This window comes from Camarhynchus parvulus, chromosome 21 (assembly GCF_901933205.1).
Source record: "Camarhynchus parvulus chromosome 21, STF_HiC, whole genome shotgun sequence".
NCBI lineage: Eukaryota > Metazoa > Chordata > Aves > Passeriformes > Thraupidae > Camarhynchus > Camarhynchus parvulus.
The window spans coordinates 7,222,981-7,240,221 of record NC_044591.1 but is presented as its reverse complement, the minus strand read 5'-3'; the positions used below and the strand labels follow the sequence as shown (position 1 = coordinate 7,240,221).

Here is a 17,241-nt window from a genome sequence, read left to right as displayed (position 1 = left end):
GCACAGGGACAGCACAGGGACAGCACAGGGACAGCACAGGGACAGCACAGGGCATGGGGACAGCACAGGGACAGCACAGGGACAGCACAGGGACAGCACAGGGCATGGGGACAGCACAGGGACAGCACAGGGACAGCACAGGGACAGCACAGGGACAGCACAGGGCACGGGGACAGCACAGGGACACACAGGGACAGCACAGGGACAGCACAGGGACAGCACAGGGCACGGGGACAGCACAGGGACAGCACAGGGCACGGGGACAGCACAGGGACAGCACAGGGCACAGGGACAGCACAGGGCACAGGGACAGCACAGGGCATGGGGACAGCACAGGGCATGGGGACAGCACAGGGACAGCACAGGGCACGGGGACAGCACAGGGCATGGGGACAGCACAGGGCATGGGGACAGCACAGGGCACAGGGACAGCACAGGGCACAGGGACAGCACAGGGACAGCACAGGGCATGGGGACAGCACAGGGCATGGGGACAGCACAGGGACAGCATAGGGCACGGGGACAGCACAGGGCATGGGGACAGCACAGGGACAGCACAGGGACAGCACAGGGACAGCACAGGGCACGGGGACAGCACAGGGCAAGCACAGGGCACAGGGACAGCACAGGGACAGCACAGGGACAGCACAGGGACAGCACAGGGCACGGGGACAGCACAGGGACAGCACAGGGCACGGGGACAGCACAGGGACAGGGCACAGGGACAGAACAGGGACAGCACAGGGCAGCTCCCCACGAGCAGACAGGAGCTGGGTGCTCCAGGAGCTGCTCTGGGCCAGCCACAGTTCAGGGTGAAGCTCCTCCATGGCCAGGGATGGACCCCAACTTCCTCCCAGGGGCATTTCCACCCCAAATCTGAGTTTCCTTGCAGCCCACAGGGAACCCCTCTGGTTGGGAGCAATGTGGGGCCAGGTTCACCAAGGAAGGCTCTGCAGCCCCAGCAGAATTCACAGGATGCTGGAGCATCCCGAGCTGGAATCCCCACAGGAGCACTGATCCAACTCTCGCCCTGCCCAGGACACCCCACAATCCCCCCTGTGCCTCGGGCAGTGCCCATTCCCTGGGGAGCCCCTCAGTGCCACCTCCCTCTGCCTTCCCCACTGCAAGGTGTGGAGCTTCCCCTGGATCCTCACTGCTGCCAAACCCCTTCCATGGCACCATCTCCATCAGCTCTGCTGGCACTGCTACCCTTGTAACTCATTAGGGATCTGGGATGGATGCACAAAATGATGAATATTTAGTCCCTACTCATCCACTACAGAAGCAGCCTATTATCAAACAAGTGACACCTTTACAAACTTAAATTAAATAATGGCTCCCGTGGAGGATTCCCAGCCCTGACAGGATGGCAAGTGATTTAAGGAACACGAAGCTGAGCAACTGGTGATGGATGGTGGCTGAGCACGGGCTCTGTTACAGCCTGCAATGGAACAAATGATCATTTCTCAGCCTAATTGAACGTGGCCGCCCCGCTCGTGCACTGAGGAGACAAAGCTCGGTAATTTGCTTCATTAAAATGCATTTTTATGTCATCGGAAAGATTAAAAAAAAAATTGGTTCTGTTGATAGGGGAGATTAGAAAAATAAAATTTATCATGCAAACAGCACTTGCAAATGAGGTGTATTTTGGCATTCATACTGCTTATGTTGTGCAAGAAAGATAAGCCCTGAGCACTAAAGCACACAGAGCATCCACATCGTGACAGTAATCAACGTTTCTTCAAGAGGAATTATGTCACTACACCTATTTGAAGAGCATTTTGTCATTTGCTGCAGCAATGGCCACTGGGCCAGACTAAATAATTCCCAGCTAAGCTGTTGGGCAGAACACAGAGAATCCAGTGACATTCAGGAAGTTTGGGGCTTTGGGGCTGTCAGCCTCCGTGTTCAAACCAAGAATCAAAGCCAAGACTCAGACACAGACCCAAACTACCAGGGAAAACAATTCAAAAATCAAATATCATCTTGTCAAGTGGCAGACAACGCTGTCATCTGTCTGCACTCGCTTTGTTTTAGGGGTTGGGGCTCTTGTGTTTGTAAAGCAATCTTGTTAGGAACAGCAAATTGCCATTCAGACAGCAAACAACTCCTCCAAAATAAAACAGACACTTGCCACGTCAACTGATCCATTCCTCTGTGAGTTTAATAAAGTGTAATTCCAACATAAGCATTTGAAAAGGAGATGCTTTTACCTATATCAACTTGGACTAAGCCCAAATCACTTGGAAAGAAGCTGCAGATTTCTATCACACACTAAACCCAGAAAAATACCAAAGCATTTCATTATTTATTACTCTATTCCAACTGCACTTTCACCACAAGCACCAGAGGTGAGTTACTGCCCCTCCCTTGCTTCTCCTGCTGTGCCAGAAGCACTAAGCTCAGCAAATCCCCCTTGTGATGATCCCTGCACTCCCCAGCTGCTCCTCAGAATGCCATGACTCAGTTTCCTTCTGGAGCAGCACAGGATACAGCAGGAGGTTAAATTTAACCCAGACTCCGGATCTATCCCTGAGCAGATAAAATCTGGATAAAAGGTCAGGGTGCAGCAGGCAGGAGCTGGGCCCAGGCAGGAGCCTGGGGCTGTTCTGTGCCCAGCACAGGGCTCTGTGCCCAGCACAGGGCACTGCTGGGCTCTGCTTTTGGGCTGGGACAGACCCACGGACACCAAACTGACCCTGCTGCTGAGCAACAACAGCTCCTTGAGCCCTCTCTGTTTATCAAACCACCCCTGTGCCCTGAGGGAGGACAAAGGCAGCCCCCAAGTCCCCCAGCACTGGCTCCCATCTGGAAATGCACACCCAGGGATGATGGAGAGCACCAGGGAGTGCCAGGGAGCTCCATTTTTGAGATGCCCTTGAAAATGAGCTGGAAAATTCTGACAGCCAAGCTCTGTGGTGTTTATTAATCCTGCAGGCAGCACATCCCTCCCCTTGGCGAGAGGGAGAGCTCAGGGGCTGGGAGTGCAAACCCTGCTCTGGAAAACACACCAGAGCAGCTCCTGAGAGCAAACCCTGCTCTGAAAAACACCAGGAACTCCTGAGTGCAAACCCTGAGTGCAAACCCTGCTCTGGAAAACACACCAGAGCAGCTCCTGAGAGCAAACCCTGCTCTGGAACACACCAGGAACTCCTGAGTGCAAACCCAAACCGCTCTGGAACACACCAGCAGCTCCTGGAGGAACCCAGGATGGTTTGGCCTGTGCTGGAGCTGGAATTTGGAGTTTCTCTCCCATCCCACCCAGAAACAGCTCCTGGCCAGGCCAGGTGGGCTGGTGATTTTGGGATCAGCAGCACAGTGAGTGCTCAATACATAAAAATATTCCACCATGAGGGCAGAGATGGCAGATCAAGGAGCACACACAGCTCAGCAAACCCCAAAATGATATTGTAAAGGAAACAGCAACTCCTCTGGCAGCTGGGCAAAGATCAACATCAGGGAAAGCACTGAAATCACCCACTCTGCAGCCAAGGTCACTGACAGGATTTATGGATTTATCCCTCAAGAGCTTTTGCTGAACATGAAATGCTGAAATAATTTTTTTTAATCTCTCCCCCCGCCCCTCTGGGCTCCCTCATTTGCTGGAGGCCTTTAAAATTCATTCCTTTTCACAGCTGGTTAAACAATGGAATCTTTTGGCAAACTAAAAGGACAGAATTGATTGCCCTACACAAACTTTTCTGCACGTATAATTGATTTTTAATTCACTGCCTTATTTCCAAAAGGACTTGACAATAAACTCAGTGCTGTACGTGCAGTATTGATCCCTCTCAACAAGGGCTCGGATCAAAGACTGATGCAAGTTAATCACAAACAAAAGATTGTTATCTTTCATCTAGGAACCTGTGTTTAAACCAAATTCCCCTTTTTCAGCTGTACTACACCTTGTATTTTCCAGCTGTACTGCACCTCAGCGTTTTGTAAACCTGCCAGCTACTCAGTAACTATAATTTTATGCAACCTTTAAATAACAACTTTTCCCCCCAAGCAGAATAATTTCATCCTTCACTGGTCACTTTTGACTGCGAGGGCTGACGGTTCTTTTCCACTCTGAATTCTTAGAATAAGACACAGACGAGACCTTCCCACATGTGCCTAAACTAAAATCTGATTTATTCTTAAAACACAGCTCCTACAAGGCCACAGCGATCTGAGCTTGGTGGTTTTTTATCTCAGTGCTCAGCTAAGTTTCAGTTGTTCCTGATTATCACACATGCAGACGTGGCTGGATCACTAAATCCCAGGAAATGTTCATTTAGGGGGATCTCACTGTTTGTTTTTTGGGGGTAGAACAATGACACTGAGCAGTCACTGGTGTCAACCTTCCAAGCCCACGGCAGGAGTCAGCCCTGCAATGTGCTCAGCTTTTCCAATACCCCTTTGTGATTTCTTTCCACTCCTCCATTCCACAGGCCCTGTTTCAATCTGGCTCTGAATTTCTGTAGCTGCCACATAAACAGTAAATAAAATCCATGGTAGTTTTGCCCCAGTAAGCAGCTCTGAAGAGCCCTGGTTTCAAAGGAGAACATGAGAACAATGTTTTCACCAGCACACACTCCAAAAAGGGTGGATGAGACCTTTGAGGATGATTCCAGGCAAAGAAGCCAAGCAAATAAGTCTGTGGGTTTTGCATAAGTAATTCCTTGACCTGCCACACTGGATTACAAACACTTGCAAACACAGTAGGAAAGGAGTTTGCTGTATCTTGTCCTTTCTGGCAGAAGCATCTCCACTTGTGCTTTATGATAAACGAGTTTAAGCTGAAGCCAGGTGTGGATATTTGAAAATGTATGAACTTGTAAATCGATGTACACGGCCAATTAGGATTTAGCAGCAGCCAGGATTAACCAGCCCTGCACATAAATGGAGGAGCTTGTTTGAATGGAGGTTGTTTACCTCAACTACTCGACATCAAGAGCCATGTAAAATATTCAAAGGCAGAATATGTCAGGATAAAAGGCAGATATCAGGGATGCACAGGGGTGCACATGGTCACAGAACCTTCCTAGGGAACACCAGGCAGCTTCCTCTACAGAATTTAACACGGATGGAGCAAAGTGTAGAGCAGAAGGAGGAACTGCCCAGCATAAAAGTTCAAGTACAGCTTCACCCAGGTCTCCTTCAGCTTGGGAAGACACAGCCCCGAGTTCCAAAGGTGCTGCAATTAAACCTCAGCAGGTCTCCATAATGCTAATGAGGAGCACAGCTCCATGCAGGAGAGCATCCCTGTGCAATAAACGGCAGCAGAGCAGCAGCAAGCTCTGCCTGCAGCAAGCATGCATAAATAAACAGAATTAATAACTACCCAAGTGTGGACGGTGACTTAATCTGTTTCCATTAGATGCAGCTCAGCCCCAGGCCTTTGTGGTATTTAAAATGTGTTCATCATGTTTAATTAAAAACCTAATAAACTGCAGGTTCCTGCAGTTCTGATTCAGATTTCTCTCTCCTGGAAGCCCTATTGATTTCATCAGAACTTTTGATAAAGAGAGAAAAAAGCACATTGGGAATGAAGAGATAGAAGTGTGAGCTGGACCTGGGCTGTGGGGTGAGCAGAGCCAGCTCCTGTCCTTCACACCTCAGCACATGAAGCACTCCAGAACAGAAAACCTTCCCATCAGGTTCCCCAAAGCAGAGATGCTCTCTGTACCCTGTATCAATCACACCCTTTGGTAGGTTATTGATCCCACAGGGGAGCTCACTTCAGCACCTGGAGCAGGCTCAGACCTGCACTGACACCACTGGGGTATAAAAGCCATTCTGCAGAGAGGATTTTCTCCCAGGATTTTTCATGGTAATTTTTTAAGGCCAGTTTGTCCTGGGAGATGCTCCCAGTGGAACCACACAGGGGATGGAACAGGGATGTTCATTTAACCTCAGCTGGAGCAGCTCCTGATCCCAGCTCCAGGTCTGGGACCTCAACTCCACCATCAGGGCAGGCAGCAGAGGAACAGAGGCACTGCCAGACCCACCTCAGGCTCCAAACCCCCTCCAGAGCAGGCAGCAGGGATTGCCCAGTGGGGCAGAGCAGAGCAGCCCCACTCCATCCCAGGGGGGTTCTGGCTGCCTGCACCCAAACCCCACACCTGGCAAAGACTGACAGGGGCATTTCCAGAGGAGACCTCGAGGTGCAGAGCAGAACTCAGTGCTCTGAGCCCCTGGGCTGGCTTTGAGAGGAGATTTAAACCTGCAGGAGGCACAAACCAGGAGGGCTTTGCTCCTGCCTTCTCCCCAAACAATCCCCTCCTCCATGCTGCTGCCTGTGGAGATGCTGCTGGGGCTGTGTGTGCTCAGAACATCTCAGCCAGGCATTAAATGTGACAATTGCTGCAGCCTGCCCACAGGAGGGAATTCCTGAGCATTGCCAGAGACACCAAGCCCTGCCCATCAAAGCTCTGCTGGAAATGGATGCTGTCAGGTGGGGAAGGAGCCCTCAAAACAGGAAACAGCTGCTGGAGCTGCGCTGCAGAGCAGAGCAGGAGGTGCCCTGGCCACTCTCACAGGCTGTGGGCAAGGCTGGCTCTCACCCTGGGCCTCTGCATTTACACACTGGGACAAAAAAAGCTTTAAAAACAGCCCCAGGTTCAGAGGCACGAGGGAAACAACAAAGCCCAGCCCTCATACTTACACAGCCCTCATGTAACTCCATCAGTGGCCAATTTTATCCTCTGTTTAATTCCATCTAAACATCTGCAACCACATCAGCAGCAGGAAAAATAACACACTCCCATCCTTGGTTTCAGTCAGGTCTGACACTGCCAAGCAGCTCCCACCTCCCAGTTTGGCAGCAGAGCTGCTCTAATGGAAAACAAAGGCTTTGTCTTGGGCCAGCTGAGAGCCCACAAGAAGTTCTAAATGTGCTGGCATTATTATCATTATCACTATTGTTATTATTCAGGTTAACTGACCAAAGCTCTGTATCAGGTGTGGGATCTGCTTATTCATCCAACTGCACACTTAAATCTCAGTATTTAAATTTAAAAAGGCCACATTTGCTGGGCTGCCAGGAGAGATTTATTACAAGTCCAGCCCAAATAAGGACAGGGATTGGACCTGGGTCTCCATTTCCCCCAGAACTCTCTGGGATTATCCCCCAGCACATCCCTGGCCCTGAGATGAAGGCACACACAGGGTTAATGCTGCCACCACAGTTTCACTGTTTGGGCCAGATGAGGGTTTGACACTCGGTATTTTGTGAGCAACACTTCACTGCAGAATTCCTCTGCAGCTTCAGCACCCTGTGGGTCAGAGCTCTCCCAGTTTCCCAGGGCTGCAGTAAGGAAACCTCCCCTGCAAGGCTCCCAGATGCAGCAGAGCTGCTTGGGGCTGCAGCTGCAGGGACTGGGAGGCTCTGAGGCTGTGCAGGTGGAGCTCTGCTGTCTGTAAATAAGAGCACAGTTTGATCTTTGGCTCTGCCCAGCCTGGAGGGCTGCCAAATGTTTCTGGAAACTTGGATGGAGCAGAACAAGAACAAATATGATAAAATGAGCTGGGGCTGACAATGATTTACGGAGTCAGTGATCATTACTCTGTGCTCACAGGCTGCACTCCTGCAGTAAAGCTTCACTTTTCAATAAACTTTGGTTTTTTCCATTGGTAAGGCTCAATTCTCTCCAATTTAACATGGGTGGATCACCCAAAGCCCTGAGTGCAGCAGCTCCAGCACCCACAGCTCAGGGCAGCTGATGGAAAAAAAGGAGAAAAAAGCTCCAGAGGGAGAAAAAGAGAGGGGCTGGCACAATTTACCCCTGTGAGCACAGGCTGGAGCCATCTCAGCCCAACCTCAGCAAAGCCAGGGCAGAGCCCTGCAAGGGTTGGTTCCAGCAGTGCCAGTCCCACACAGAGCTCCTTTTTGGGGTGGGGTAAGTGCAGAACTGAGCAGGGAGCGAGTCCCAGGCCCTGCCATCCTCCCTCCATCCTCAGGCAGCCACAAAGGGTCTTTGTTGGGCCTGGAACCAGCCCCAAACAGGGGCTCTGGGCTGGCCCAGCCCCTCCAGGAAGGTTTCAGTGAGGAGAGAGCAGAGCACAGGCCATGCACTGCAAGAACTCCCTGGAAGCCTTGCAGAGAACCTACAGCTCAAAACACCTCTCCAGCCACTGCCTGAATAATTAAAGCCACTAAGAGAACATGAGAGTTTCCTCCATTAATCAGTTCTATTTCCTAACACCAATGCCAGCTTTATTAGTAGCTTAACAAGATCACATTTTTATTTTTGCTTACTTCTTGAAACACTTCACCAATTAACCAGCTTAAAAATTGACTCACTCACGGCAAAAAAAAAAAAAAAAATCAACCAAACTTTTCTGCTGCCACTTTTCCATGAGTAATTAATTCTGTCATGCACTGGATCAGGTTTGTTGTTTGTTTATCATTTATACCCATGCATGTGTATTTTTATTTACACACCCACCCTCTTCCTGCTCATAAAGAAAACCTCTTTAGGGAAAAAAAAAAAAACCAACATAAAAAAGCAAGAGCAGCAAGGTGAACCATAAAGGCTGGAGGAGATAAATCATTTCCTACCACTTCATCTTCAGTCCAACACTTCTCAATCAGCTTTGGCACAGGTTTCTTCACCAGGCGCTGCAGGGCTTTCCCAGCATCGTAGTTGCTTTCATGGAGCTGAAAAAGAAAAAAGACAAATAGATCATCCAAAGGAATTAGCAGTGATCTGATATTGGAGGGGAAAAAAACCACTACAGGGAGCCACATGAGATGTTCTGTGCCTAATTATTGTTCCTGGTGATGTATGAGGTGCGTGTAAACAACCTGAGGGGTAACTGAGGCTTCTGAGGGGAAGCAGCAGCACCAAACCAAGCAGGGATCCCCCTCCTCCTCCACGTGCCCCAGGTAATGCCCAACCCAAAGTCTCACTGCTCCCTCCCCCTCACAGGGCTCAATGTCATGGCAGCCATGGCAAAATAAAAATTAATACAAGATGGGTTACACTTCACACAACTTGGCTCCAGTCTCCTGTGGTCAGCAGGAGGAAAAAATAAAAAAGAATTTAAAAAACCCAACTTAAAAGAAAATAGTTCTAAGGCTCCCGTGGTATGCAATGCCTACTTACAGGCATGAAAATAAGATGTTGCCTTTTCTGCTGGGTACACATTAATTTTCCTCCCTGTTTGCACTCCAGCACTGGGAACAAATCCATCTCAAAGAAAAAAGCACTGTTTGTTTTGCCAGCTCACCTTGCAAACGCCTCTTTTCTGTGCATGCCACTACCTAGAGGATTTTTCACTCAGGAGATGTGACAGTGCTGAGGAGAATGGGGCTCCTGTTTCCCTCCCCTCTCTGCTCCCTCCCCAACAGCAGCAATGCCAGAGCTCTTTGTAACTTGGAGGGCATCTTTGTCCTGCCTCAAGGACAACACGTGTTTTTCCCTGGCAGCCCCGGTGCCCAAGCAGCTCAATCTGCAAGGAAAAGAAACCAGACAAGCCCAGAAAGAACAGCCTGGGCTGACAGGCAGCTACTCCAGAAAAAGAGAAGTTTGCAGGCCAGCAAGGCTGTCCCAGGCCAGCCACAGATTATATGGGGTGAACTTCTGAGCAAGTAATTCATTCATAACAACCCCAAACCCCGACAGCACAGACCTGACAGAGGAGCCATGGAGCAGAGAAGACCCCTGTGAAAACATGATACAAGCTTAGAGGCTCCTGAAAAATGTTAATTTTAGCAGGTGGGAGTGGAAAAAAATGTTTTACAAATGCCAGGAGTAGAATAATGCAGCAGAAAGGGAAAATATTTTCTCTAAGTGCTGGAGTTAAATTTACATGTTCCAGCCTGGCTCTCTGCTTTCTACTTTCAGCCATTTAGTATTGCTGAGCACTTTATTGGCAAGATCCAGAGTATAAATAACAGCTAATGATGACTGCCTCTGGTTTCATTAACTTCTGCTTGAACTTCTCCAGGTATTTCTATAAACACTGCATCATTGTCCAGCCAGCCAGAGAATCTCCATTTTTAGCATTAACTCTGCATCCAAATTTGGCACCACCGTGAGATTTGATCTGTGAACAACTGCAACAAAGGGAACCACCACAAATGTACCTTGAAACAGAAAATACAGCAACTTCTGCACCACAGGACAGGATTAAAGCACAATTCTGCATGTGCACGTGCCCAAAAGGCTCCTTTACAATGCTTTACAGAAAGCCAGGTCCCAGGGAAGGGGTTTCACATCAAGGCTGCACAATCCCACAAGGTTCCAGTTCCCACTGCAGCCTCTGAGCAGAGCTGCCATTGCTGTCTGGGTGATGCTGCAAATAAATTCTCCTTTGGCATGGCTCAGCTGTCAGGCACCTCCAGTCTGTAATGAACCCATGAATTACATCTTGCAGCTCTGACATCTCTGGGCTTGCTCATCAAAATATTGTTCTTCAATTGTAATTTATAACTTAATTTAAATGTCCCTTTCCTGTGACCTTTTTAGAGCAGAGTGCCATTGCATCTGGCAGCTCCTGCTCCAGCAAGGCTTCCTCTGGCAATTACAGCCATTATGCTGTGCCTTGAAAAGCCCAGCTCAGGCAGGCTGCATGCAGGGCTCAGCATTAAATAATTGCACTCCATTAGGAGCACTGAGATCCCAGAGCCTTTTTCTCCAAGGAAAAATTGCTGCAATCTCCTGGGAGTGTTACTGAACTGCTTCAGAAGCAGAGTCCCAGCCTGGGCTGGGCCTTAGAGAGAAGGGATTGTTCAGCCAAACCCACTTTAATGGGGCTGCAGGACATCCAGCATTGATGGGACAGCCCTGAATTCCAGAGCTCCCCAGCTCCAGAAGGGAACTCTGGAACTCAGGGCTGTCCATGGGATGGTGACTTGTCCTGGACAAATCACATCCCAAGATGAGGGAGAAGGAAAGACAAGGAAAATGAGGAGCAGGATGGGGATTAGTGCCATGAGCAGCTCCATCTTTGGGTGTGATAACTCCAACCCAACACCTGATTTAATACAAAAATGTAATTCAGGCCACTTCTTTCAGCAGCAGAGCTGACAAATTTCAGCGAGCTGAGGATATTCTGTACAGCTATGGACATCTTGCCCTACCATGAAAATGGAAAATGCTCCTTTTAATTGTTATCATTTCTAAAACCCAGCAAGACAGGAGCCTCAAGTGCCCTTTGGGGTCTAATTTGGGTATCAGACAAAATCAAACCAAAAAAAACTCCAACTTCCATCTCTTTCCTCCAGCTCCAATCTATTTTAGGCACCTAAAGAGCTGCTGCTGAAGATTCAAAAGCCTGATGTTTGTGATGCAGCCACTTTGTTGTGCCAAAGAGCCCAAATGCAGCTGCAGAACAGCTGTGGGGCACTGCAGGCATGGCCAGGGCAAGAAATGCCAATTACCTGCAAAACTCACCACAGCACTTTCAAAACACCTTCCAAAAAGCAGCAGTATTTTGCATATTCTCCCAGAATTTTACCAGCAATCACAGCAGTGGGGTTTGGCCCTTTCTGACCTGCCTGTAAAGTGAGGATGAGGATGAATGGAAGTTCCAGAGGCAGAACTGTCTCCTGCACTGGGACAGGCCTGGGCAGGGAGCCCGGCCCAGCCTGTGTGAACCAGGAGAGCAGCTGCTCATTAACATCACCCACCAGCAAAACCAGTCACAAGGAGAAATGCTAACATATATTTAAATATTTTTTTTATGCTTTCAACTTTGTCTGTAGTTAATGAACAAGAAAATCTGGTCTAAGGGCAAGTTAAAACAGGGAGTAATTTGTCTGTGTGACATCTTAGTTAGAAGTGAATTTCCTTGCACTGAGATTAGCCTGTCATGTTTGTCACTCATAATGACACGTTCCCATGCAGCAGAGCCATGAGAAGGCACAACAACACTATTAGTAAAGAGAGATTTACACAATATTAGCATATCATTGTTTGGGCTCTCCTGCATGTGGCACTACATGAGCTTAAGTGGTGCTATTTTTTTCATCTGCTGAGGATAAATAGGAGTGGCTGGCTGTGACTTCCCCAGCAGAAACATGAACCAAACCCCAGAGATTCTGAGCTCCACACTGAGTTTGCAGCCTGCCTGCTCCAGGCTTTGCTGGTCCACACAACACCAGGCAAGGCTGACCTCTGGGAATGAATTCTTCCTCTGCAGCTCTGTCAAACCCGAGCACAAAGCAGGGAATGAATCCCTGCTTGGCCTGGGATCTGCACTGCAGAACCTCTGAGCAGCAGGCACAGGTCAGAAGGATGAAAGAGGTCATGAGTTCCTGCTTTGCACTGCTGTGGACACAGAAAGGATCTTAAACCACATCTGGTGCTAAATCAGAGTCTGGAGGCAGAGAAGGATGGAAGGAACTGCTCCCAAACCTCCCCCAGCTGTCCCTCCCCAGCTCTGCCAGCAGAGCAGGGTCTGTGCTCAATACTCACCTTGTTCCCTCCTTCCCTGCATTCCCAGACCTGGCACCACCTTCCCCCAGGGCAGGAGGAACTTTCTGGGATCATTTCCTCACCATTATTGTGGGGAAGACTTGCAGGAGCTGCCGTGTGCTCCTCAGCCCTCCCAGTCCCACCATCAGGAGGGCAGCAAACCCCAAATGAGAACTCCATTTCCCTCCTAAGGGTTACAGAGACAAACGGGGCAGCAACAGCCAAACAAAGGACCAGGAGCTGGAGTTCACCTGGAGTGCTGAGTGAACAACCCTTGCAGTGAGCTCAGATAGAAATACATGTATGTGATGTCTGGGTGTTGCATTGTGCCTTCCATGATCTTCATTTCTATCTGGCATAATTAACAATCAATCATTCTGGGGGCTTACAGCACCTGTTATCACATAAATAAAACAGCACCAAAGGAGCTTGTCAAGACTGATTTATGTGAAGTGGCTGCCCTGAAGTTTATTGGATTTCCATAATAAGAAATCATAGCACACCATTTTCTTTTACATTCATCTTCTGGGTTGCATATGGTAATTTCTAAACAAAGACACAACTTAGTGCAGGTTAAGAGGCTCACAAATCATTTATCAGATAAATCTGATCTCTTTTAAATAGGTGGTGAACTTAAAGACAAAAGAGGTACCATTTTGTCAGGACAACAGGTGAGCTATCTGAACTGTTTAAAGTCAAAAAGCAGAGTCTCAGAAATAAGTCAAAGTTTCTTAAAATATCCCTGACAGAACTATCATTGATAAGGAAACTCTTCTAGAAAAATTCAAAGTGGACAAAGAAAGCATTTCCTAAAATAGACATGCACTAGAAACACAAAGAGAAAAGAACCAGAAGAACAAAACCAAAATATTTTGGGACTAATCTAATTTCAGAAGCAAGAACTCCACAAGTGCAACTGCAGATCCTGGGGCTGCCAAGCCATTAAAGGGAGTAATTAAAGTAGATAGAGAGGCAGTGAAGTTAAATGAATTTTCTGCATTAGGCTATTATTATAGATAAGGGCAAAGAAATTCCAATTCCAAAAGCTCTTTAATGATTATTGACCTTAACAGAAATTTGAGTCTCTGAGAAGGAAGTCAGGGAAGAGCTCAGCCAAGTGCAGAGGGGTGAGGCACTCAGGGGCCTCCATCCCAGGGAAAGGAACACAGGAGCAGAGTGCAGGCATTTCAACTGCAGCTAAAACCCAGACTAGACCCAAGAGGCAGCTCAGGGGCAGCTGGGCCAGTCCCAGTCCCAGCTGGTGGCCCTGAGCTGAGCAGCCTCCCAAAAAAACCCACTGGGGTCACCCTCGAGGCACCACCCACGAGTTCATCACTGAAATTCTGCAGCTCAGAGCTCTGAAAGCCACCTGGTGTTTGAGAGCAAGTTCCCACCAAGAAATGGCATCCCAAAGCCCTGATGCCCTCAGTCCCTGCTGTGGGAGCCCAGAGGGGCAGAGGGCTGCTCCCAGGTCACTCACCGTGTTCAGGGCGTTCAGGGTGGTGTCGTCCCGCGAGGCAGCCACGCATCCATCCTCTGTGGAGCCCCCATCACACATCCCTGCAAAGGCTGCCATGCTCCTGCAAAGCCAGGGGACAGGGGACACTGCTCAGCTGGGCTGGGGGCACCCACAGGGCCCCACACACACACTGGGCTCACACCCCAAATCATGCATTTCAGGGCCTTGTGACACTGTGCATCAAACAAGGCAGCACAGAGCTGCAAAGCTGAGTCACCCCAGCACACAGAGTAAATCCAGCATTACAATCCAATCTCATTCGCTTCCGTCAGCCACAAGTCTGCCCTGCCAAAGCAGCAGAGCCTGAGCAGGATTACAGAAGCTGAAACCTGCAGACAGAACAGTCTCAGCAGACAGCAAACTTTGTGCTGTCATCTTGGTTTTAATATGTCAGAAAACTGACTGAAACTGCAGATTCCCCAGCCTCTGAATTCCTGCAAGCTACAAGTAATTTCCTGAGACTCTGGATTTCTGTGAAGCCCACCAGTGGTTTGCTGAGCCCACCAGGGAAGAACTGAAGTGCAAACTGGAGCTCCCAGGGGATTGACTCCCTGCAGGGATGCTCTGCTGCTGCACCCAGAGCAGCTCCTCCCTTGCACCCATCCCACCCCACCCTGCTGCCCTTGCACTGCATCTCCAGAGCCACAGAGGATGGGGGGTCCTGTGCTGGCCCAAATCTCAGAGTTCTCACCTCAAACCCAAGGTCTCAGCTGATGCCCCCACACCCACAGATCCCCGAGGGAAGCAGGGGCTGCAGCCAGGCCTGCCTGCCCAGCACACAGCAGGAAGGTGCAGAACTCACCTGGCTGCCCTGAGGTACATCAGCAGGTCGCAGTCGTTGACTCCTGGCATCCACACCAGCTCCTCGTGCTGGGTCACCGTGTCCCCGTCCGGGGATGGGAACGGCTGCAGCTCGGGGAGCTTGGCCTGCAAACAGGGCACACACACACACACATGGCACTGGGCTGCAAACAGGGCACACACACACACACACACACACACACACATGGCACTGGGCTGCAAACAGGGCACACACACACACACACGGCACTGGGCTGCAAACAGGGCACACACACACACACATGGCATTGGGCTGTAAACAGGGCACACACACACACACACACATGGCATTGGGCTGGAAACAGGGCACACACACACACACACACACACACACACACACATGGCATTGGGCTGGAAAAGGGCACACACACACACACACACACACACACACACACACATGGCATTGGGCTGCAAACAGGGCACACACACACACACATGGCATTGGGCTGCAAACAGGGCACACACACACACACACACTGGCACTGGGCTGCAAACAGGGCACACACACACACACATGGCATTGGGCTGCAAACAGGGCACACACACACACACACACACACATGCATTGGGTGCAAACAGGCACACACACACACACACACACATGGCACTGGGCTGCAAACAGGGCACACACACACACACACACACACTGGCACTGGGCTGGAAACAGGGCACACACACACACACACACACACACACACACGGCATTGGGCTGCAAACAGGGCACACACACACACACACACACACACACTGGCATTGGGCTGCAAACAGGGCACACACACACACACACACACATGGCATTGGGCTGGAAACAGGGCACACACACACACACACACACACACACACACACACACACACATGGCACTGGGCTGCAAACAGGGCACACACACACACACACACACACATGGCATTGGGCTGCAAACAGGGCACACACACACACACACACACACACACACACACACACACACACACACCCATTGGGCTGCAAACAGGGCACACACACACACACACACACACACACACACACACACACACACACACACACACACACATTGGGCTGCAAACAGGGCAAAAAAACACACACACACACACACGGCATTGGGCTGCAAACAGGGCACACACACACACACACACACACACACACATGGCACTGGGCTGCAAACAGGGCACACACACACACACACACACACACACACACACACACACACGGCACTGGGCTGTAAACAGGGCACACACACACACACACACACATGGCATTGGGCTGCAAACAGGGCACACACACACACACACACACACACACACACACACACACGGCACTGGGCTGTAAACAGGGCACACACACACACACACACACACATTGGGCTGCAAACAGGGCACACACACACACACACACACACACACACACACACACACACACAAATGGCACTGGGCTGCAAACAGGGCACACACACACACACACACACACACACACACATTGGGCTGGAAACAGGGCACACACACACACACACACAGAGGCAGCTGCTCCTGGCTCAGGAGCACTCACAGCCCCTGGAATTCTCTGCAATGGTGGCATCTGGCAGGGGAAGGTGTTCAAACAGCTGGTGAAGGATTTGTTCCAGGTTTCAGAACTCGGAGGATGCTGGGGCATCCAGCCCAACCCATCCCCTCCATCCAGCACTCCTGCCTCACAGGGGCAGTGGCTTTCCTGATGATAACCCCGGGCTAACACCACCTCAGCCCCCTGCCAGTGGAGCCCTTCTGTACACAGCAGCAGCAGAGATGGAAGGAAAGCCCTGTGCACTGCACAGCCCCTGCTTTGGAGCTCCAGAGCTGCTGGACAACTCCCCTCAGCCACAGCAGCTGCATTGTCACAGGGATGCTGATCCAGCTGCTGCCTGCCTGCCTGAAACCCTCCCAGAACACACATGGAGGGAGGCAGCTACCAGATGGGTCCCATTTGAAATCAGCAAGAAACCCCACAGATCTGACACCAAGTTTAAAATGAAATGCTCGGTAAATCACTGGAACTCTGAAGGGAAACAAAGACATTTCCTGAAAGGGAGACAGCTCAGCAAAATGAACACTGCCTCTAAATAAGTATTACACTCTATCCAGAGACCCAATTAGCATCTTTAGTCATCTCCTGCTCCGAGATGAGATAGCTGAGAGCCTCTTCAGAAACAGCTTTTAAGCCCTATAATTACCTCCTATGCTCACAACGCTAAACGTATTTGAGAGGCAACATTTATACATAACCAGTAATTACAAGTCACAGGTTCAGATGTCTTTCATGTTCTGCTCTTTAATCTGTACTTTATTTTACTTCTTGCCTGGGAAAACGGGGATGTCATTGAAGTTCTCTTCTGGCTGGGGCTAAGGCAGCGCTGGGATTTCTGAGAGAGGCACTCCAGCAAGCAGGGGCTGCAGCAGCCCAGGCTCAGCCTCCTGTACCCTTGCCATGCGCTCAATTATACCCCA

General features: G+C 49.9%; 1 protein-coding gene across 1 annotated transcript in view; it reads right to left on the bottom strand.

The window, feature by feature from the left end:
• RERE (arginine-glutamic acid dipeptide repeats) overlaps positions 1-17,241 on the bottom strand; it is a 164,803-nt gene that overhangs the window by 48,564 nt on the left and 98,998 nt on the right. The window contains 3 exon segments of the mRNA XM_030963899.1: positions 8,546-8,644; positions 13,888-13,987; positions 14,729-14,853. Of these exon segments, the coding sequence (XP_030819759.1) occupies positions 8,546-8,644; positions 13,888-13,987; positions 14,729-14,853 (324 nt within the window).